This window comes from Phocoena phocoena, chromosome 1, assembly GCF_963924675.1.
Source record: "Phocoena phocoena chromosome 1, mPhoPho1.1, whole genome shotgun sequence".
In the NCBI taxonomy this organism is placed as follows: Eukaryota; Metazoa; Chordata; class Mammalia; order Artiodactyla; family Phocoenidae; genus Phocoena; species Phocoena phocoena.
In genome coordinates this window covers 150,712,866-150,735,907 of record NC_089219.1, presented here as the reverse complement: position 1 = coordinate 150,735,907, position 23,042 = coordinate 150,712,866, and the positions used below count along the sequence as shown (strand labels likewise).

General features: G+C 50.5%; 2 protein-coding genes across 2 annotated transcripts; one reads left to right on the top strand and one right to left on the bottom strand.

Moving 5' to 3' along the window:
* Positions 1 to 908: 908 nt before the first annotated feature.
* Positions 909 to 5,955, top strand: IL24 (interleukin 24). The gene is made up of 7 exons (XM_065871289.1): positions 909 to 968; positions 1,055 to 1,122; positions 2,043 to 2,241; positions 3,335 to 3,397; positions 4,279 to 4,437; positions 4,896 to 4,970; positions 5,872 to 5,955. The coding sequence occupies exons 1-7, from the start codon at positions 909 to 911 to the stop codon at positions 5,953 to 5,955; spliced, it is 708 nt and encodes a 235-aa protein (XP_065727361.1).
* A 2,213-nt stretch (positions 5,956 to 8,168) lies between these two features.
* On the bottom strand, positions 8,169 to 21,101 carry FCMR (Fc mu receptor). Its single transcript, XM_065885880.1, has 8 exons — positions 21,065 to 21,101; positions 13,757 to 14,092; positions 12,877 to 13,008; positions 11,694 to 11,916; positions 11,407 to 11,543; positions 10,894 to 11,082; positions 10,588 to 10,646; positions 8,169 to 8,345 (listed from the first exon to the last, which is right to left on the bottom strand). The coding sequence occupies exons 1-8, from the start codon at positions 21,099 to 21,101 to the stop codon at positions 8,169 to 8,171; spliced, it is 1,290 nt and encodes a 429-aa protein (XP_065741952.1).
* Between the last annotated feature and the right edge of the window lie 1,941 nt (positions 21,102 to 23,042).

Here is a 23,042-nt window from a genome sequence, read left to right as displayed (position 1 = left end):
CTTGTCCCTGACTGATTAAAGGAGAAGCATATCTTGGCCATCCTTGGCCTCTGGGTTACGGTTGCATCATTAAACAGGGCTTAATTATTGAGTGATTTTAGCAGTAAGGAGACTAGTGTACTCTGTACAGTAATAATTGGTTTACCTGTGTATAGGGGTTACAAAGCACCTCTGTGACACTTTCGCATTTACTCCTTACGCCTGCCCTCTGAGGGTGGCGGGATGGGTTTTTGTTTGTTTGCTTGTTTTAATTTTATGGATGCAGAAACTGAGGCTTGAGGTAGCTAGACACCCTGCCCCTGGCACACCGACAGTGACAGAGCTAGAACTCAGACCCAGGTATCACCTCACCTCAGAGGCTGCTTTCTCCATTGCCCCATTGTCTCAGAGTGAAGGGTGACTAGGCAGTGAAGCAATTCTGTAGGAAAGCATGACCAATTTCCCTTTCTCCACCTCCCTCTTCTTCCTCTGCCCCTCCCCCGCAGCCCCCATATATAGGAAGCTCCACAAAGCCTGGCTTGCCTATGCACCTTTACTTTTGAAGCTGCTTCCATAGCTGGAACAGGAGCCTTCCATTCACAGTTGCACCCTGATAGCTGAATGGTAGGGGTGCCTGCCCAACCCTCTTCCTCTACAACAGGAACCAGCCACCTCTAAACAGCAAACCCTCAAGCATCACTTCTAGGACCTGAGGTGAGTGATGGGAGAGTCTTGAGTACTTGGCTTTGAAGCCTTACACTGACCGCGGCCCTACTGGGAATGGGAGCTGGGGGATGGCAGAAGTCAATTTTTCCAGTGTTTATGTAAGGGTGAGATATACCGTGAGGCTGAGCTGCTTTCTCGGGTTTAACACCCAGAAGAATTTAGCTTGGAGGAGAGGAAGGCCAGGAGGATTATGAGGCCTAGAGATGAATTTGCAAGACAGGCTGCAGATCCTGTGGAATTTGAAAGAAGGGTATGGAAAGACTGTGAGTGAGAGGCTGAAGCACAGAGCTGCATGACAGGACAATGGCTGCTGGTTCTGGGTCCACTTCTCTGGCCCATGTGTTGGCAGGCACTCCAGAGACAGGCCTTCTCTCCGCTTCCTGCCCAGTTTAGGGGTGGAAGACTGAGCGTCCTCAGGTGTGAGACCAGGGCCAGGAGAAAGAAAGGGAGGGAGGGACTGAGCTCTGAGGAAAGAAGGAAGGAAGAAAAGCAAAGGACAAAGAAATTAGGGAGAAGAAATCTCTGCATACGATTATGATAGACAGACAATGCGGTTCCCTTCCTCTGGCTTGGAGCTCTTCACAGAGTCTTTCAGTGGAAGGTTTTAAAGGTGATTCCTCTGGAAATCTGATTCCTCCACTTGTTCAGTTACCTGAAAATTTAATTCTTAGAGTCAAGAGCCAGTCCGTCAGTTGAGGTGGCATAGTGAGTATGTGACCGTAACCTATCAATCAGCTAGTCCTTCCCTGTGGGTCAGGATTAAACCCACGGCTCCTCATGAGTCGGAGGTGGCCTTCTCCGGGAAGAGGGGAGGAAGACCTGTCCACGTGTGCCCGGTGACTTAAGGGCAGAACTCAGACAGGCAAACGCCTAGTTAAGCTCTCTATCCTGCTGAGTTTGGGCTCCCTATACGAGTTCTTTGGCACATTGTAAAAGAGTGAAGAAACGGCACTCCTCATTTCTTCACTCTTTTTGGTCTAATTCTGACTAGCAGGTTGTTGACTAGAGTTGACTGTAACAGAGCAAGGAAGGAGGTGCAGGGGGTGTGTGTGTGACATGGATTGGCGGGGTGGGGGTGGGGGTGGCGCAGATAGTGGGAAAGCCAGATCAATGGGTATGAGACCGAGGGGCAGAAAGAACCTTGCCCCACCCCAGGGCACCTCAGCAAGGCCACATGTTTGAATTATTCTAACACCGGGAACCCACTCTAGTTTCAGGTTTCCCATCTGTGTGTCCCCGAGGCTGGCCAAGGCAGAGCCAAGGAGCATTACTCTGGGGTGTACCCCTCCTGGGGCAGAGGGCCTGCCTCAGAGGGATGCCTCCCTTTCTTCCAGCAGGATCGCCCCGGTCCTTCCTCTGCTGCAGATGGGCTCTCCTGTGCGCATGGCTGCCCTTCCCTGCCTGAGTCTGATCCTGCTTTTCTGGAGCCAGGGGCCAGGGGTCCGGGGCCAAGAATTCCAATTTGGGCCCTGCCAAGTAGAAGGGGTAGTTCTTCAGGAACTGTGGGAAGCGTTCCAGGCCATGAAGGACATTGTGGTGAGTGAAGCGCTGTTCTGAAGCCAGCCGTGGGGGTGATTCTAGGCAGAGGAGAATATTTTATGATTGTGGAGCCTTTTGCAGCATGACCATCATTTTCCTATCTAGGAACTTAGTGAAATCAGACGTATCCCAAGTCTGCATTTCCTCTTGCCCTTGGGGAAACCGAGGCTCAGAAAGATGTGGCCAGTCTGTAGGAAAAGAAACACAGCCCACGAGGAATAAAGAAGGAAGCCCGATTCATTTGAGCTTCATCTATGTCCCAGGGTTACATGAGACTCCACCAGTGGGAAGTCATGGGAAATCCTTCGAGACCCACCAGAGTTTTCACCTACTGCTTTGCCAGCTCCTACTATCCTGTTCCCACCTGCTTAGGCCTTGAGTAAAGGTCGAAGAATGTTTAATGCTGAGCTGGGAAAGAATGGTTAATAGAGCTTGTGACATGTAGTCCTTAAAGGACAATCCACATGCAAGGCAGAAAGAAGGAGTTGATGACGCAGCTAGGGAAGAGGGGAGGGTGCTGCGTTGGAGACAGGGCACCTATGTATGATCTTGACCTTGAAACCAACCCCGTACAGCAACCCCTACCTTCGCCCCCATCAGTTTCCTTATTTGCACAATGAGGAGGTGGGACAAAGGAGCTCTAAAACTCCTTCCTCTCAAGCATTGTTTGGCTCAACACTCAAGAACTGGGATGAGTGGTGGGCTGCAGGGGAAGCTCCAAGGGCAGCCCCCCGACCTGCCCCAGAATATGGGGGTAACATCCCATTCCTTGTGGTTCTTAAACCACATGGGCTTATTTCTCCCTGCCTCAAGTGACCAAAGGGATCAAACAGGTCCCTCATCAAAGCTCTAAGAGCTCCTGGGATTCCATCTGCCCCTGGGGGCCAAGATTGGTGATTTTCTGGGCCTGGAACCTTGTACCCCTACCCCAGGGGCCAGCTCAGCATGGCCTTTCCTGGGTCCTCCCTCTGGCCTCTGAGATCTCACAGACTGGATAGATTTAGGGGTCTGGGGAAGCGGCGTGTATTTGCAAGGTCGGTTTCTAAGCTGACCCCCAACCTGGAGACATCTGTTCTTTCTTTTCCCAAAGCAAGCTCAGGATAATATCACGAGCGTCCAGCTGCTGCGGAAGGAGGTTCTGCAGAATGTCTCGGTAATCAGATGCTGGGGAAGGATGGTGCCTCCTCTGGGTGGCTGGTCTTCTATGGGTGACGCTGAGGGGTTGTCTAGGGGAGGCTGACAGAGGACTTCACTCCTGCCCTGGGCTGAGCCTGCACAGGACACGGCTTGGTAGTGAGCCAGAGAAGTAATATCTGGGGTTGTCATCTCAGTATCTGGGGTATGTGAACATGTGGCATGAGGAGAGGGGCGGGGATTGAGGCTTGTAAACCTCTGTCTCCATTTAGCCAGAGTTGCCATCAATCTAGATTTCTCTTTCGCTTTTGTTGGCCCAGTGAGCATGTACTTAGGCCACTTCCATGCCCCTGCTTTTTTCTCACCTGTTACTCATCACCCATCTAGGCAGTGAGCAGAGACGACTGAGCCCTGATCCCTGAGAGATGCTGAGCTTCCCTCTGTGGCACTTCAGAGGGCCAGTGTGCAATCCCTGTGCTCAGGGATACTTAGTTTTCTTTTCTCCTCATTTCTTCTCCTTCCAAGACTTTTCCCTGCCAACTCTCAACCAATCAAGATCTGGTGCTTTTCAAGGTCCATCACCGCCCAGAGCTATTAGAGAGGCCATGTGGTATAGAAGAAAGAATACTAACCAGATGGGAGTCAGGAGTCCTGGGGGCTAGGCTGTGTCTGCTACTGACCGGCCATGGGACCCTGGGTGAGTCCCTCCTTTCTGGGTCTGCGGTTCCTCCTGTCAAACAAAGGGGCCTGGAGGCTCCTTAAGATCTAACATTTATCAGCATCTCCTAGACGATTGCTGCCTCTACTGTGCTTATCTTGCCTTGCATGGCACGTGAGTGGTTCATCCAGGACTGGGGTGGGCAGAGGCCTTGGCTCCGCAATGACCCCACCCCTCCCCAGGAGGCTGAAAGCTGCTACCTCATCCATGCCCTGCTGGAGTTCTACTTGAACACCGTCTTCAAAAACTACCGCGATAAGGCAGTTGAATTCGGGATCCTGAAGTCATTCTCTACTCTGGCCAACAACTTTATTGTCATCGTGTCCAAACTGCAACCCAGTGTGAGTAGAACAAAGCTGGGACTGAGGCCCACAGGAAATGCTACGTTTTCAGAAGACTCGTCTTCCCTTATTTGGCCCTGGCTTTTATTCCACGACAGGGAGCTGCAGGTGTCATGGAAAAGAGCACAGGCTCTGGGCACCAGCAGTTCCGCGCTCAAATCAAGGTCTGCTTCTAACCAACTGGGTGTCCATTGGCAAGGTGGTCCACCTCTCTGAGCTTTGGTTTTCTTATCTATAAAATGCTGATAATCACCCCTACGTGGCAAGACTACTGTGAGAATTAAAGGACACAGTCCCTGCTGCATGGTGGGAGTTCAGCATTGGCTACCTTGGGGACGCGGGATTTGGAGTTGTCCTCTTAGGCCTTGGGCACCCCTCCGGCGTCATTAGGAAGGAGTGGGAGGCAGCTTGCCTCCGCTCCTACCCGACACTTGGCACACTTTTTTTCTGTTATCCAGCAGGAAAAGGAGATGTTTTCCATCAGTGAGAGTGCACATAGACGGTTTCTGCTGTTCCAGCGAGCATTTAAACAGGTAATCAAAGCCAGGAACGGAGAGGTGCCCAGCTGGAAGTAGACTAGCCTGAAGTGTCACACGGTTGTTCCTCAGGGACCGAGTGCCAGAATCCAGTGCAGCTGACTCCACCTGGCTGGCCCCAAAGCCACCGGGCTTAGCACAGCTGTAGCTGCGTCATTTGCCATGTCCTCTGCATAAATACCACAAATGGCAGCCTAGTTTTCTGCCAGTTTTCAAGTTAAAGTGCTATTATATTTCCCTACAAGACGATTTCACTACCAAGGACATTCCCAAGTGAGAGTTTTCTGGGTACTTGAGGTGGGCGATTGGAGTCAGAAGTGAGGGGGAAGGAAGGGAGAACCCCCGAGCACAACACACATTGCATGTTTTCCATGATGTTCAAAGGGTCTAGTCTGTGAAAAAGAATTACGGGAATTATGTTGCCTTTTCCTAAATTAAGACAACAAAGAAAATCCGAATTTCATACCCAGCTCCCCCGCGAAGCAAATACAATTTTGATCACTTTTTGAGGAACAGATACCCCAGTTTATAAATAAATGGTGAAGAGCAATAATATACAAGGGAAAGGGGCCACCTGGGCCTCAGTTTCCTCATCTGCACAGTGGGCTCAGGGGATGGACAAGTTCCACCCTGCGCTGGGATTCTGATTCTTAGTGTCAGGGACTCCAGATGCTTTTCCCTTGCTCCTTATCCGTTGCCACTCACCAACCCATCTGTCCTCAGCTCCGAAGCAGACAACACTCATAGACGGGGAATAATTGATGGGTAGGTGACTTTGTCAGAGGCCATCCCAAAGGGGACTCAGTTCATGATGTGGAGTCAGACCGGGTTCAGGAGTCGGAAGGAAACCTATTCTTGTGGCTAACGTGACAGATCTTCAACTCTCCTTTCCCTTTAGTTGGACAGAGAAGCAGCTGTGACCAAAGCCTTTGGAGAAGTGGACATTCTCTTGACCTGGATGGAGAATTTCTACCAGGTCTGAAGGCCTAGGCCAGGATACCCTCCTCGTTCTCTGTGTCATTTCAAACAAGCGTTCCTCCCCATGATGTTCTCTGGGTGCTTCACATCCTTGACAATGGGCCCCATCCTTGGCACAGGCTAACCTCAAAGACTTTTTTTTTTTTTTTTTTTTTTTTTTTTTTTTGCGGTACGTGGGCCTCTCACTGTTGTGTCCTCTCCCCCTGCGGAACACAGGCTCCAGACGCGCAGGCTCAGCGGCCATGGCTCACGGGCCCAGCCGCTCCAAGACATGTGGGATCTTCCCAGTCCGGGGCACGAACCTGTGTCCCCTGCATCGGCAGGCGGACCCCCAACCACTGTGCCACCAGGGAAGCCCAAGACTTCATTCTTTAAGGGACCCCAACAACAGTCGTGGAAGGTTCCCTCGGGTGCTGCAAATAACCTACAAAGCAGATTCCTATATTTATTACAACGCTATTTAATTCCTATCAGTGTTTTAACCGATGCCTTATTTATTTGTCAGAATGAAAGTTCTGTGAAGGCAGCAAAGACAGTGCCCCATGCTTCTCTCTGATCCTCCACAATCTTTGCCACCACGTGGGGTAGAGGATGGGTGCTCAGTAAATGCTTAATTGGATTTTTTTAAACCTGTCTTTGAATTGTTGAGGAACAATGAGGGATGTTGGGATGTGAAGTTGAACTTTAGGGCATGGAAATCACATTGTCATGACACCTGCAGGGGTCATATGCAGAGCACTGGGACGAGGGTGAGGACACTGGTTTGAAATATAAATGATAAAAGATATAATGCAGGGGGGTGCCCAGAACAAAGCAGACTCTCCCTAAACACTGCATTTCTTGCCCACACTCCCCACCTCACTCCCACCATCCCTGCCCCTAGGGTACTCTCTCTCTTATCCTACTCACTCGTCCCTTATCTGCCACTTGGGAGGGTGCCAGCGTCAAGCTGACCTCGTGGATGGTGCCATCATACCTGGATGACAGGTGTGATGGTGGTGCGAATATAATTTAGGGTTAGGTTAGGGTTAGGGTTATGTGTTATCCCATCTGTGATGACATTCCCTGCTCATAAAAAGCAGGCACCTCGGGAACCTTTCCTTTCTATCACTGGACCAGTGCCCAGAGAAGCTGAGTTGTGTGTCTGGGAAAGGCCTTCTTCCTAAAAGCAAGACGGGACATTCTCTAGCCTCAAGCTTTGACTGAACTTTGTAGTTGATTGCAATCCAAACACATAATGTCTGCCTAACTCTGCCCTTGTACAGAACACTCAAGATGATGAATGTACGTAGGAGGTGGGATGTCTCTTCTTCCATGACGTGAGTTCTCTTGCAGAACAACTGGCCTTCCAGGAATCCCATATCCTTGTTCTACCCCACCTGGCTATAAGCCACCAGGACTGGCAAAGAGAAGAGGTGCATTTCTGAAAGCAGAGAGATGTAATGGCTTTGGATAGCTCAAATAGACCAAGGTTAAGATAAGTGCACACATTTCAGTGCATGGAAGAAGGATAAATAGATGACAAAAACTATTCTATTTCTGAAAGAGGACGAATGCTGGAGTCAGGGTACTTAGGTGCATCAAGGGAGGAAGACTTAGAGTAAAGAGGGTATCCACATATATCACCAGCACTAACAAGCATGGTTCTGAAAATTTACAACCCTTCATCACATCAAAATAAATTGCCCTCAGAGGACTCCAGACCATAGGACTCCAGACAAATAGAAGATCACTAGTAAATGCCGGCCCTAAGATCTGGGCAAAGAGGTTGTAAGGGGTGTTTCATAACAAGGTCCCTTCCTAGCTCAGGGCTGAAGCATGTCCTCACAAAGAAGTTCAGGCACCTTCTACTGGTGGGAAACCCAAGACCGAGAAGGGCTTTCAAAGCAACAGCTATGCCTAGGCTCCAGTCCAAGGCCATGTGGTCTGGATCCAGGACAGCAAAGACCATGTGATCAAAGACACTCTGCAAATCCCACAGCCTGTTGCATGGCTTGGAAAGGAAGCAAGTGGCATCAGGACAAATGCTCTGCATTCCCGGAGCCCACCTGAAAACCACAGGGGGCTGCAAAAGTGTCCAGGAAGAACTGGGGGAGGGGGGACTGAGCAGTGCTCAGGGCAAACAAGACAGGGATGAGACTCGAGGTGGGACGTGGGAGTAATGAGGGTTCTGAAAACGGATGGAGCGGGTGTTGGAAACCAGCAGAGAGACGAGACTCATTGGCACCAAGGTCTGGGCCCAGGGGGACAGCTGGAGAGCTGAGTCAGGCAGGGAATATTGACGTAGTCATCGGAATGCGTGTCCTCCATCTTGGCAGCAGGCTGGTGGTAGAAGCTCACATATTCACAGCTGATCTTCACAGCTGGGGCATGGAGCCAGGGAGTTTCCGACACCTGGGAACAACCGGAGAAGCATCACTGGATCTGGGTAGGGTGACTGTAGCATCGACAGCAGGCAATGGGGTGGGGTGAAACACAGAGGTGGTTGAGCTCCATCAGGTGGCTCAGCCCTGGGGATTTTCAGGGTGGCGTCTCAACCCCAAATAACTGGAAAACACTTAGATCTAATGTGACAGGAAATGCCTTAAACGGGGCTCAGACTAAAATCATGTGACTAAGCATGGGTCTGAAGGAGAACCAGCTGCCGGAGGAGTTTCCCCTCTGGGATTAGATGATGTGACTTGTGGAATAAATATGCATCTTCTCAGGGAGTTATCAGAAGTAGCATGAGTCATCCTCTGCACCTCCATAGGGCTTTTATTCCATGGAGAGCTTGTGACGTGACATGACAGTGCATTCCAGGAAGGAGCCGGCTAGTGAAGCAGAGGAAGGTGGCAGGCCATGTGGAACTCCACTTCCCCAGAAAGAAAGTTCGGGACCATCTGCCTTCAGGACGGATCAGTTCTTGGAGGGCAGGGCTATGCCATGACTCTAACATGGCACAACTATTGTAACATCCACCCAGGGAGGCTGCAGCAGGGAAAGTCACACATTTTTGACACAAGCGCTGAGAACCAGAAGTTCAGCCCCCTGAACATAGTAGGCGCTGAGTAAGTGCTCACTGAAAGGAGCTGTTACTTTCTGTACTTTGCCAGAGAGGGAATAAGCAGCAGCTTGCTTCAAAAATATTATCTCCCACTGCCTGTTACAGTTCATCATTTGAGATTTATTTGGCTTAAAAAATTTTAAAAAGTCACTCCCTGTGAAGGCTTAAAATACTCAGTCATTAATCATAGGCACCTTGTTGTCAACTTGCTCCATCAAGATTCTTATCCCTGCTAGTGGGAATGTGAGTTTCAAGCAGGGAAGAAGGGTAAAATTTGAGCAAGGTACTGGGCCAGGTGAGGGCATGTGTGGTCACAGAGCAGCTCCAGAGAAAAGGGCTGAGGTAAGTGTAGAATAGATGGGCACCGCTGGACCTACCTAAGCTACTGTGAACCTTCTCCAGCAGGGCTGAGGGCAAGCTCAAGAAGCTGGGCATGATGGGGGCAGAGCTGTTGCTTGTTGCCAGGCATCACTCTCCCCTTTGTAGCAAGGCACGGTTACCGAGCCAGGGATACATTATTCAGCCTCCCTTGAAGGCAGGTGTGACCACGTGACTAAACTGTGCCCAGTGGGATGCAGGTAGAAGTGATGTGTGAAATTTCAGGGTCATGTTCTTAAAAAAGCAACTTTCTCTTTCTTCCTCCCATGCGCTGGGATGCAGACATGGTGCTGGTGATTGAGCATTGACCGCGGACGGATGGACGCGGCAAGACTCCAGGGGATGGTGCAGCAACAGGCAGAAGGCATTTGAGTCCCTGGATGACCCCATGGCTCAGGCCACCTCCTCCTGGCTACCTGCCTTTGCTTCAGAGGAAAATAGGCTTCCAGGTTGTGGGCCGTGGTTTAGGGTTTGCTGCATTAGCTTAGCCTACCCCCTAATTAAATCAGGGAAACTTGCCACACTTAGTTTTTACTGGTTCCTGAAGTAATAATGTTTCTGCTATGGTAGGCTGCTTTAGAGAATAAAATGGTTTAGAGAATAAAATGAATAGTTTAAAGGTTTTTCACACATCTGCCAAATGGCCATCAATAGAAAGATGAGAAGAAAAAAAAAGAAAGAAAGATGAGTTCCCTATGTCCAAATCTAGATTTCAAGAGGAATATTCTTCATCCAAAGTGTTGAATCTTATCTACGTCTCTAAGTCAGGCTTAACTGCCTTCAGTGATGGGTAAACAACCTCCTCTCATCTTCGAGGGCTTACTAGAAAGTACTTCCTCATATTAAGGTGAAACTGGGTAACTTCCACCCCCTTAAGATCACCTAGAAATCGAATCTTTTCCACATGAAAGCCCTTCACGTATTTGTAGAGGTACCATCTATCATCCTCTACTAAGCTCCCATTTATCCCATGAGAAATGCTTGGCTAAAAGCCGTGTAACTAAGTCTACCACAACTGTTGCGTACTACTACTGACACCATCAAAGGAGGAAACTGATACTAGTTCCCAGACTCAGGGCCCGGGGAGCCGCTGCGAAAGCCCCCGCCCTCCAGCTAAGCCGAAGCTCCACCGATTGCGCTCGGGTCCAAGCCCAGGTCTGGGGCCGCCCATTAGGGCCGCAGCTACCAATCAGGGGGCGGGGCGGAGCTTACCTGCGGCGGGGCTGGGGGCGCCAATGCTCCGGGGCCTGGGAGAGGTGCCGCCCCTTCACCTAATAGGAACCGGGAGGGCCGACATGAGGGCGGGGCCGAGGATCCAGCCCCACCCGCAGCTCTGCCGGAAACCCTGGGGAGGAGGAGCCGGCCGCGCTGCACGCGGCTGTTCTGGAGGCGGGTTTTTCTGGCTCACCCTCTGCGCCGCGCAGTGTCTGCTGCTCCAGCTCGCACGCCCGGCCCGCCCCGCTCTCCCCCCAGCCCGCCTCCCTCTCCCCGCGACCTGTCCCGCTCTCCCGCATCTGCCCGCCTGCTCACCAGCAGCGTCCACCCCCCGAGGGCGCCGAGGGCAGGCGCTGTATACGTTGTTTTGGGTTCGTGGCCGCTGCGACACGCGTGGCCGCTGTGACACGCGTGGCCGCTGTGACAGGGGCCGCTGTGAGGCCTCCAGGGCGCGCATCCTCACGGCCAGTCGGCGGACCCGTCTGGAGAGAGCTTCTCGGTAAAGCCACAGGGAAGGAGAGAGGAAGAGGGCGTCAGAGGCCCATGGGCACCCCCTCCCAGTCTTAGAAAACTAAAGTCTGTCTGTTTCCCTGGTGTTTGGCAATGTCTGACATGTGGGTGCTTACTGAAGACCAAAGGGCCCAGGCCGCGCTCCTCCCCGCCCCCATTTCCAGACCATTGAGCCCCGTGCCACGTTCCGCACACCCCAGGCTGCTCATCTAAAGCTCCTGAGTGTCCCCGGGAGGTCAGAGGGATCTGAATGCGCTGGGATTTGGGGGAAGCTCGGCTCTCCGAAACTTAGCCTGGCGCCCTCACCTTTCCTCCTTTGAATGACCCTCTTCGCCACCAGCCCCAGAAGTGCCAGCAGGATGAGACCCAGGATGGTGGGGGTCAGGATGTAGAAGCCTTGATCTTCCATCCCAGACACGGGGCCTGGGCCGTGGTTGAGTGAACTGAGGAGGGAAGGAGGGGGAGAGAGAAGGGAGAGGTCAGGAAGGGAGGGGGTTAAGGCAGCACGCAAGTGGCCAACTTTTTTGGAGGTAGCTCACAAGTTTGTCCCTTTGTTAACAGAATTCTCACCCTGGACGGTGCAGGCCTCTTACCTCTGCCTGTGAAGCCTGGTTTGGCGGTTGTAGCTGGCCGTCTGGAGCCTGAGCAGTTCCTCCTGTGCTGAGGTTTTTGAGGCTGTGGCAGATGGCAGGAGGGTGGTGGGCTGGGCAGTTGCTACTGAAGATGCCCTGTAAACTCGAGGGCGGTGGGTGATTGAGGTGGTGGGGGAGGCATGGTGTGCTGGAGGGGCCTCGGTCCTTTGAGCTGGTGTGGTTACTACAGAAGACAGCAGGAAGAAACTCTAGTCTCCAGCAACCTTGGGCCAACCATTTCTTTCCAGAGCACATGCTTCCCTTTTACCTAGACTACCTTTGTTCTCACAGTCCTTGTCACCTGAAATGCCTCCTGAGCATGCCATCTGCATCTAGTACGTTCTGTCTATATTTGCTTCAAACTCCATTTCCTACAGGAAGTCTTCCCTGACTTCCCAGGTAGAAGAGCTTGCGCTCCTCTAAGCATGGACAAAACCTTGTTTGTAGTTCAATTCCCACTCTGCCTTGTGTTGTATCTATGTGCTTGTCTATTCTCCCCCATCCCACACGTGTCAGTCACAACCTTGAGTATACAGTGAGCTCAGTTACACGATCCCTCTCTCAATGGCCAGCAGTCTTTTAGTGCAACAATATTCAATTAATGTATCTACCTCACAGGGCAGATGTGAGGATGTGATGTAACTATTGCATGTCAAAATGCATTTAAGACAGGAAAATGGTATAGAAATGTAAAAGTATCATTAGTATAATCGTGATTGATCTTGTTATTGTAAAATAGAGCTGTTAAATCAGTATGCCAGCAAATGGAAGACAGCCCTATGGGGAGCAGGAAGCAGGAGGACCTCTGGCTGGGAAACGTCTGCCCAGTCTTGGTTTCCCCGCAGTCATTCATAAAAGAGCTAGATTTTGTGAATGGAGCACAAACTTCATTACATGTGGTGCCACCTGGTGGTGATGGGTCATTTCTGCAACGAGTGCCAAGTGTACGGGCTGAAGGATGGGCTTGAAAGACTTGGAATGCAGATCTCAGGGAGGTACCCCCTCCTAAGGCAGGGAAATACACATCTGAGACGCAGCTCTGCTCTGCCAACCATCCTACGAGCTGAACATATTCCCCCTCCTCCATTTTCACAATGCCACAGAATCTCCCCCACCTCCCCTCCCCTACCTTTGGGGAACTGACCTTTGGATATGAATTCCAAAGAGCTGGCATGTTCAGGCATCTGGAACCAAAGAGGCATGTGCATTTGGAGAAATCTGTTAAACCATGCTGGAGGCTCAGGCAGTGGCTCTTCTTCCCAGAAAGGCCCGTAATCTACCGGAGGCAAGAGGAGTCCATTGGTGGTCTCTAGGACGAGACTGAGGCCTGGGGAAGGGACCGCTGCTATGAGCTGAGGCTGACTCAGCTAGGGCAGATAGCAGTGAGGGGATGAGGGCAGGGAAAAGAAAAATAACCAGGCTGGGGGCTTCCCTGACAGAAATCCTCTTTCACCCTAACCCCGTCGGCATTCCCTGCAAAGCCATCGGAGACCATTGGGAATCTAGGTTGTTGAATTAGTGCTGTGTATGTCTGAGGAAGTCAGTGGAGAAAAGAAAAAAGGAAGGATTCGGGAGACATAAAGAAAGGATCAGATCATAAAGTAACAAATTTGGCCATCAACTGTGAAAAATGATTGTCTTTCCTTTATATTTATCCCTGATATCTCTCATGGGACAATTATGGTAATAATTATGTCCTTTTGCTTCCAATTTCCTTCAGTCTCAGAGCCCCTCCTCAATCTCACCCCACACTCGCCTTGTGCCCTGGGTAGGATGAGTAAAATACCACACAAGGAGAGCACCTATCCTGTCCCTTTCATACAGTTTAGATAGAAAATTTGGTGGACCGTGAAGTTCATTGACTCTATGAGGCTTCAACTCTACAGATCCCAATTCCTACTGGACTTGCTAATATGGGAATAGTGTAAGAGTGTGGGGACTGCTGCAGTCCCATTGTTGTCCCAGCCTTCCTGAGTGGAAACGTTTTCTGGGTGGCCAGAGCCTCCATCGTATGGGGCACCTACCACTGTGAACAGACAGGGTGACCTGCTGGGTCTTGCCCCGGTCTGTGTCCATGCCTGCCCCACAGGCATAGACCCCGCTGTCACTCTCGACCAGCTCTGTCATCTCCACCAGGAACAGATTCCTGTCTGGACACAGCTCCAGTGTGACTCGATTCTTGAATTCCTTCTTGACGAAGTTCCTGTTGGACACCACGGTGGTGCATCCTCCAGACGCAACAATTGTCCGGCACAGATATATCCTCACATGCATTTCAGGAAGCGGGCACTCGATGACAACGGATCCTCCCAGCATTCCCTCCACCTTTACTTCTGGAACGACCCTCAGGGCTCCAGCTACTGCAGGGAGAGGGAGTTAATGTAGAGGAAGCCCCAGCCCCAGCCCCATCCCCAACTCCAGCCCTGTTTCCAACCCAGGCCCCAGCCCAGCCTCACACTCATCCCTATTTCCAACTCCATCCCCATTCGCAGCCCAAGCCTCAGCCAGCCCTGAGCCTCAGCCCTCTCATGATCTCTAGCCCTGGCTGCATCCTCAGTCTCTTCCCATCCCCAACCCTATTTATATTCTTGGCCCAGCTCTATGTCCATCCCTAGCCCTATGCCCAAGGCTGAGTCTCTCCCCAGCCCAAGCCTTAATGTAATCCTCAGCCTTGTTACCAAACCTGAACCCATATGGGCCCAGACATCAACCCCCTGAAAATACAGTCAAAGCTACTACCCCACTCCAGGGGGAGGTAATGTGCCACAGTGATCCCCACAACCAGCCCATGATCCCTGAGTGACTTCAGGGTGGTGTCGGGAGGCACGGTACAATTTGCTCCAATGGGTTTTCTGTCTAGTTTTGTTTTGCTCAGATCCATCCAACCAATCAAAACAAGCATTCACCTCCAGTTTTTTTATTCAATAATTCAACAAGTATCAGTTGAATGCCTTTCATGTGATAAGGTGCCCGGCATCCCTCCCTCACAGAACGAATCATTTATTGAATGATACAAATGGATGGCCACTATGTGACAGCAGAGTATAGTAAATCCCATGGCGTAGATACACAGAGCTCCTTGGGAGCAGCGAGCAGGGGCGCCTGATCCAGTCTGCCGCAGAGGATGATATAATTTGAGGAAGGCTTTCTGGAAGACGTGCTGTGTAAGTTGTGACCTGAAGGACTGGGTGTGGACGGCAACTCAGAGAATGATGGTGTTGTCTTCACTGAGGAAGGGAACCCAGAAGGAAACAAGGGTATATTTGAGTGTGTGTGCACATTGTATGTGCATTGGGGGTGGTGTGGAGCAGGGTGGAATAAAAGGTGTGGTTTCTGAGTCCCTGACATCAAAAAGCTTATGCTTTGGCTGAGAGAAGGCAGGTCTAAGCTGGAGAAGAAAGTAAGTCCAAGTATGATTAATTGTCAGCTAACTGGGTCCCAATAAGTGTCTGTATATTTCTGGGAAGACAATTCGGAGGATGAAATGTGTGTGGGGGGAGGGAGCTGTGGACTAGGGTGGAGGAGAGACCCTTCTAGACAGTGAGAACCACCCCCAAAAAGGCTGGGACAGGAGAGAGAACATGGCATGTTCATGAGGTGGGGAGGGATGTTCACAAACTTCCTGAAATTCATCCATAGAGCAAACATTAAGAATAGCTCTAGGACTTCCCTGGTGGTACAGTGGTTAAGAATCCACCTGCCAATGCAGGGGACACTGGTTCGAGCCCTGATCAGGGAGGATCCCACATGCTGCAAGCAACTAAGCCCGTACGCCACAACTACTGAGACTGTGTGCCACAACTACTGAAGCCCATGCACCTAGAATGCATGCTCCGCAACAAGAGAAGCCACCACAGTGAGAGGCCCGTGCACTGCAACAAAGAGTAACTCCCAACTCACCGCAACTAGAGAAAGCCCACGCACAGCAACGAAGACCCAATGCAGCCAAAGGTAAATTAAAAAAAAAAAAAAAAAGATTCTCTCTTTAAAAAAAAAAAGAATAGCTCCAAGGAGTCAAGGAAAGAAGTGGGACTGGAGCCTCCTAGATGAGCAGAGAGAGTGGAGGAGGATGTTCTGGGGAGAGGGAAGAACATGGACAACAGAAACAACCATGGGAACATGAGATGGGGGTAGAGGAGGCTAGAGAGGGGCAAGCTGGGGACATTTACAGGAGTATGTTAAGATCTGAAAGTGTAGCTGGTAAGTGTGGTGGGGAGAAGAGGGGCCCACCAGACACGTATGATCTGACATGGAAACCCTTCATGAATAACCCAACACTGCTTTAAATCCCCTGGAAACAGACGTGTGAGGTAGCCCTGTGACTGGAACGTGCCAGTGGAAGGGTGACCCATCAAAGGACAAACACCCAACCAAGGGGATAGGTGAATCCCCTGTATGTCCAGAAGGACCATACCTGTGTGTAAAGCCCAGCACCTGAGAATGAGCGTGCAAACATTTTTGGACCAACCCAGCCAGAAAAGGGCACGCCTGCTGCTTTCTCAAGGGTGAGATGCTGTAAAACGGGCAGGCGCAAGACAGAGCAGAGAGGGGTCATCACCTGTGCAGATGCCTCCAGTGGCCTCTCTCTGCTCAGCGATGAGCTGCTGGTAACCCCCTGGCTTGCCCAGATCCTCTGTTATGGACTGTATGTTTGTATCTCCCCAAAATTCATGTGTTGAAACTCCAACCCCCAAAGTGATGGTATTACGAGGTGGGGCCTTTGGAAGGTAAGTAGGGTTAGATGAGGTCATGAGGATGCAGCCCTCATAATGGGATTAGTGTCCTTGTTCTCTCCATGTGCACAAGAAGAGACCATGTGAGCACACAGGGAGATGGCTGCAAACCAGGAAGAGGGCCCTCACAGAGAATCATGTCTGCCAGCACCTTGATCTAGGACTTCTAGTTTCCTGAACTGTGAGAAATAAATGTCTGTTATTTAAGCTACACAGTCTATGGTATTTTGTTACAGCAGCTGGAGCTGACTAAGACATCCTTATCATGCAAACTTTGGATGCATGAAGCACAAGGAAAGCTGCTGGGTACACTGAACTCTGGTCCCAAGGAAGCACTAATGGGTGAGATGAAAATGACCAGATGCCGTTCTTCTTGGAGTTCATAGTAGCTTCTAACCAAAAGCAGATTTCCCAAGTAGAAAAAAAGATGGATATAACCTCCAGGTTTAGAACTTAGGTACAGTGTGCATAAGACTCCTTTGGGGGAACTTGCTAGGATACAGATAACCTGGTCCTGCCCTTAAGCAATGTGATTATATCTGCTTAGGATGGGGCCTATGGATCTGCATTCTTAGATAAGCATCCCAGGTGCCCTTGACTTTTTGCAATTCTGGACCCCTTAACTACATTTCCAAATGATTCAGGGGAAAAAAGAAAGGGGTGGGAGAAGGTATCTAAAGGAACCAAGCTGTTTAATATTGACATTTTAGAGAGGCTGCTAACTAAGTGTCATTAATCTTTAAGTTGGTGATTTGATTTTCAGTGGTGATGGTAGGGGAAAGGGATATATGTAGCTTAAAAAGTCACTCTCAACATATAGTTGGATATAAATATCCAATTTGGAACATGGAAAAAATCTTTTTTTCATAATGCAAAATAAGGTAAAGGCCCCCAAGGCCTTGGCTGGTGGCCGTGCTCTGGGAACAGACTTTGGATTCCGTGTAGCAGTGATTTTCTAGGTGGGAAGATCGATGAGGACCCTATCAACTCAAGTCACAGCAGAATCTCTGGAAGAAGGGAGCTGACCTGAGAGTTTTATGTTTATCCAATGGAGCGTGGATTTTTTTAAAAGCATGGGAAGCATCCTATGCTCCTTCCCACTTCTGCCCACACTAACCTGTGTGTGTCTGGGCCCGCTGTCTGCCCTCGGCCCAGTCGCTGTGGATGGAGTGTCCCCCTCCTCTCAAAAGCCAGTCCTGTCACCTTTATCCTGAATCCATGCCATCACCTTCTTTAGAGCATGTCTTCTGCGATCACCCCCTTTCTCTGTCTGTCTCACTGGTTCTTCTCCTCCAGCATTGCATGGCTTACACACACGCCCTGATATGGCCCATATTGGAAAAACCCTTGGTCGACTTCTCCCCTCCCCTTCAGCTGCCACCCCTCTTCTGTTCACTTTCTCAAAATCACTGAATCCACTCCTCCAACTCCCGATTCCTCTTCCACCTATATCTGTCAGAATTATGGCTCCAGTATTCCGCTGAAACTGCTCCGGTCAAGGTCACCAAAACTTTCCTTGTTGCCATGTTGGATGGTCACTTCTTTATCCTTTTTTTTCTTGCTCTCCTGGGAGCATTTGGTGGAATTGAGCCTTCCTGCCTTGAAATGCTTTCCTCTCCTGGCTTCCCCGACATTACACTCTCAATGACTGTTCCTTTGCAATCTCCTGACTTATCTCTCCTTATCTGTTCACTTTAGTTCTCCTCCTCCTCCCTTCCTTCCTTCCCCTTCTCTATCAGCATTGGGCCTGACGCTGGGCCTGATCTCTTCTCTGTCCTCCTTGCTTCCCCCCACACTAGCTCATTTGCTTCCATGGCTTTTAATACCAGCTCTATATAGATCTCACCATAATATGGATCTCCAGTCTTGTCTTTACCTCTGGGCTCCAGACTTGCCTTTTTGACACCTGCTCTTGCACTTCCCTCAAACATATAAGATATTTTCCAGACTTAAATGGCAAAAACAAACAAACAAAACCCTCTTGATTTCTCTTCCAAAGCCTGTTCCTTCACAAGCTGTTCCCATCTCCAAAAATAGCACCAACATCTGTCCAAGTGCTGAAGCCCCAAAGTCATCCCCATATTAAAGAATCAAGAATAAATTTTAGGTATGCGTATGTGTACTGGGTCACAGCATCAAGTGTATGTATTATTATTATTATGGGTCAAGGTAAAAAAAGTTTGAAAGTGTATACCCTATGCTACTGCCTTGCTTTATTATGGAACTCCACTTAGGGCCCCAGGCGATGTGGCCTATAGTCTGTGCCTCACGCACTGGGCTCTGGGACCAGGACCACCCCCACATTTGCAGGACCTGGGGCAGGAATACAAATAAGACCCAAATATCATACGTCTAAATATTTTTCAGTTAATTATCAGGCTAAAAAACTGTTGAATAAATTATCCCCCTATCTTGACAAATTTACACACTCCTTGGATGTCCATTCTAATACATGGCTATGCAGGGAAAAATGGCTCCAAGTTTCCTGCCTCTATCCTCTGGCCTCTCTCCTTTCTGTTCTCATCCTTGGCTCCTGCCCACTCCACAATGGTCCTGGTATATACATGGGGGATGACCCAGCTTGCGTGTACAAGCTCCATCCATCTCCTTCCCAAACAGCCACCTGTAGCCACCCTTTTGTAGGTCAAGGGGTCACCCTAGGACAGAAGACCCAGGATAGAATCTCACACAGTCATTGAAGGTGGTTCCAGAGACATTTGGACAGGGAATTTGAGGTCTAGAAGAGGGGGTGTGGGTGTGGGCTTGGAGTAGGCACATCCTTTTGGGCCTTGAACGCCTCACCCTGTGGAGATGGGCACAAGTGGAGAAGGACCAGGCCCAGAGCAAGGACACCTCTGGCTAGAAGGGTCAGATTGCTCAGGACAGACTGCAGGGGTACAATTTAGGTACCCTTCACTCCTAGACATTTTCCACGTCTACCCAATCCTTCTTCCCTCTCAGGTCTAAGTTTAGTTAACCATCCACTGTGATCACCTATGTCCTACCGCCTCTCACAGAGTCTGTTTCATTAAAACTTCATTCCCTTGGGTTTTTAGGGATTTCCAATATTTGATTCAAAGATTTGACTTTCTTCCAAACTCCAGCCATTACAAAGAAAGCAAGTATGAATAAAAAACAACTTTGACCCCCAAGAAGCTTACCATTGAATCAATAAAATAAGAAATAAGGTGGACACACCTTGAGCTACAATACAAGGTAGAATGGGGTCAGCTACTGGGGTTCAGAAGAGGGGCCTGTGGAACATGTACGAGAAAGTGGAGGTTGAGATGGGATTTGAAGGACCCATAAATGGTGGAGGTGAGTGGAAGGCTATTCCCGGCAGTGGGAATGGCATGAGCAAGGGCATGGTGGCAGGAAAGTCTAGCACATGTTCAAAGAGGTGTCCCATTGGCTGGAGGTTAGGAAAGTACAGGGGAGTATGATAAGCTCAGAGTATAAAAGGGGAGGCCAAGAGCTCCCCTGATGGCGCAGTGGTTGAGAGTCCACCTGCCGATGCAGGGGACATGGGTTCGTGCCCCGGTGCGGGAGGGTCCCACATGCCACGGAGTGGCTGGGCCCGTGAGCCATTGCCGCTGAGCCTGCATGTCCGGAGCCTGTGCTCCGCAACGGGAGAGACCACAGCAGTGAGAGGCCCACGTACCACCAAAAAAAAAAAAAAAAAAAAAAAAACGGGGAGGCCGAGAGAGGAGTTTGTATTTAAGGAGTTTGATCCAGTAGGCAGTGGGAGCCATGGAAGGTTGTTGGAAAGGATGATCCTATGATCATAGTCAAGATGAAGGAAGGTTGATCTGGAGCTACAGGCTGGTCAGGTTGGAGGAAGTGGGAGAGATAGTTAAGAGGTGATCCTGTGGTCTTCCTTTCCATTCCCTCTGTTATGTCTCTAGTAGGGGCTGCCATGGCTTCTCATCCTTGTAAATGTGAATCTAGAAACTACGTGAATTGGCCATTGATTAGGTCAAAGTCTGGTTGGGGATAAATAGGAAGAGGTGGTAAAAAGCTATTTTGGCATTTTACAGCTGATATCAGGGATAGTTAAGACAGAGAGAGTAGCTGATTTGGGTGGTGACCAGTGAGGAATTTGAGGTTAGGTGTTAGGCCTGTTGCATTTCTGATCTTGATGGGATATGGAAGTGGGAGTGCCCAGGAGACAGCTGTAAATTGAGATATGGAGCTCAGGAAATGGATTAGGGCTACCAAATGGGTTAGGGAGACTTCATTTACATTGGAACTTTGAAAATTCAGGCATTAAAGAGATCCAGAGAAAGAGAATGTAGAAGTAAGAAGAAAGAACTTAGGAGGCACTTGCTTTGAGATTCCATATTAACAGGCCGATATGTCTGGAGAGGTGGCCCTTCAGCCCTTACAAGTCAACTCCTGAGCGAGCAGGAGGTGTGTCTGGAGTAGAGGGAGGTGCACTAACTGGGAGTGGGGAGGGCCTCCATCCATGTCCTGCCCTAGGTACCGGTTTACAACTAAATCCATCCAGAAACTTCAGAGCTGGAGATGCACAGCAACTCCCCTACCTGTGGCCAATTAAGCCCTCATACAACGTCCAGTGTGTTTCCCCACAACACTTACCTGGCAGGAAGTAAAGTGACCAAAGCCAGAGGTCCATGGCTCCTTCCAGACCAAGGTCCCATCCAAGAGCCCCTGGAGAGGGGGACAGAGACCCACTGCTCACCCAGGAGCCCTTCAGTGTTTGATGCTTGAAAGAGATTTCTGGCCCCCACAAGGCGTACGGCTTGAAAATGAGGAAATGACAGCCTATCTTATTTGCTAGTTTTAGATGAAAAAGAATATACCAGCAAACCAAAGAGGAAGTCAGGAACTGAGAAAACATGTTGTGTTCAGTGAGAATGGGTCACCAGGGTTCAAAGTGCCTTGAGGCAGCTTCTAAAGACTATTAGAAACTACCAGTTCTGCTATTTCTTTGCCTTGGAGGGTCCTCCCATGCTTTATGTGCGCCACAGTCATTCCCCTTATGCCTGTCTTCAGGATAAAAGAGCCTCCTTACCAATTTTCTGCATCTGAGGACAGCTGTATGGACAGAAGCTTGGGCTTGAAGTTCGAAGGTGCTGGTTGTAGCCCTTGAACTCAGTTGACAAATGCTTTGGGAGACCTACTATGTGGAAATACCAACTGTGGATTTTGAGCAATTCACTACCTTTCTCTGAGCCTGCATTTCTCTATCTAGGAAATGAAGGTGGGACTAGATGATCACTGGCATTCTCTCCCGCAGAACATCATTCCTGGGGTCTTAACTGCAGCTCATCCCCCCTCAGATCAGCCACCCCTCATCTTCCCTGACTCTTTCCCTAAGGTGCTGCCCTCTCACGGCGGCCCAGGTACAGTCCAGTGACCACAAGGGCAATGCCCGGAAAGGGTGTGACAGGTCACACGGCAACTCTGCCTAGAGTCACAGCAGCCTGGCAGAGCTACCCTTCAGGACCCTGACGGTCGAGGGTGAGGGCCAGTGGCCGGGACACTGAGAGTCATCATGGAAGGAGCTTTGGGCTCCAGTCAGAACCCTGGATTCTCTTGCTGGCTTGGCACTTTCTAGCGTGGGCCTCAGTTCTCCCACGGATAAAATGGGATGGTGCCTGCCCTGCCTCCCTCCCACAGTGTGCCTGAGGCCCCGCAGAAGCCATGGTCATGCAGGTGTCTCTAGAGCCCCTCATGCGGAGGCGTGGAGGATGCTACTGATTGGAGGATTCAGCATTCATCCCTGGATGATTCATCCCTGTCCACAGGTTGGTTCCCAGGGCCCCCACCTCCAGGTGCTGCAGCCTCCTGTGCCCACAGGGGACTCTGGCTGTCCCCATACCTTTCCAGGAGGCCCCACCTGCCCCCACAACACAGGTCTGTCACACGCTCTCCAAAACACAGAAGACAACATCCGCAGTGGAAGTGGCGCGTGAGGCTCGGAGCAGGTGCAGAGGAAGCGTGGGTGGCGGGGCGCTGGGTCCCCACCAGCCCAGAGGAGCTGCAGCTGTGATATCTTCCCCGCCCCCGCTGAGGTGTCGAGAGCAGCCTCCGGGCTCTGGTTCAAGTGGGTGACTCTAGGGGGTCTTCCGTCAGCCTCCACCCTTCCCTATACTCAGGCCTCTTCCCAGCCCTGCAGCTGGTGCACAGCTGGGCTCTGGCATTGCCAGGCCCGAGGCCTGGGATGCCTTGGAGGGAGACAGAATAAATGAATGAATGAAATGTGTGTGTGTGTGTGTGTGTGTGTGTGTGTGTGACTGTGGGTGTGACAGTGTGAGGTGTGTGATGTGTGAGCGTGAGTGGTATGTGACCAGAATGTGTGAGTGTGTGACAGTGGGAGGAGCAGTGCGGGAGTGTGTTATGTGTGATGTTAGTGTGTGAGCGTGTGTGTGGAGTAATGATGTGTGTGTGTGATGTGTGAATGTATGTGTGGTTGTGAGTGTGTGTGTGTGGTGTGTGCTTGTGAGCGTGTGGGTGCGTGGCTGTGAGTGTGAACGTGCTGTGTGTGTGAATGTGTCTATGAAGACGAGGGGTCGGCTGGGCTACGGCTGCGTCTGCCAGGTAGTGCAGGGAT

Excerpts from the sequence above, each read along its gene's own strand:
- FCMR (XM_065885880.1), bottom strand. The coding sequence starts at position 21,101 with ATGGACCTCTGGCTTTGGTCACTTTACTTCCTGCCAG. Across the intron at positions 11,544-11,693 it reads ACCAGGCTTCACAGGCAGAG|TTCACTCAACCACGGCCCAG; the intron begins GTAAGAGGCCTG and ends TTCCCTCCTCAG. Across the intron at positions 8,346-10,587 it reads CGCCCCCAGCCCCGCCGCAG|GTGTCGGAAACTCCCTGGCT; the intron begins GTAAGCTCCGCC and ends GGTTGTTCCCAG.
- IL24 (XM_065871289.1), top strand. The coding sequence starts at position 909 with ATGAATTTGCAAGACAGGCTGCAGATCCTGTGGAATTTGAAAGAAGGG. Across the intron at positions 1,123-2,042 it reads GGAAGACTGAGCGTCCTCAG|GATCGCCCCGGTCCTTCCTC; the intron begins GTGTGAGACCAG and ends TTCTTCCAGCAG. Across the intron at positions 3,398-4,278 it reads AGGTTCTGCAGAATGTCTCG|GAGGCTGAAAGCTGCTACCT; the intron begins GTAATCAGATGC and ends ACCCCTCCCCAG.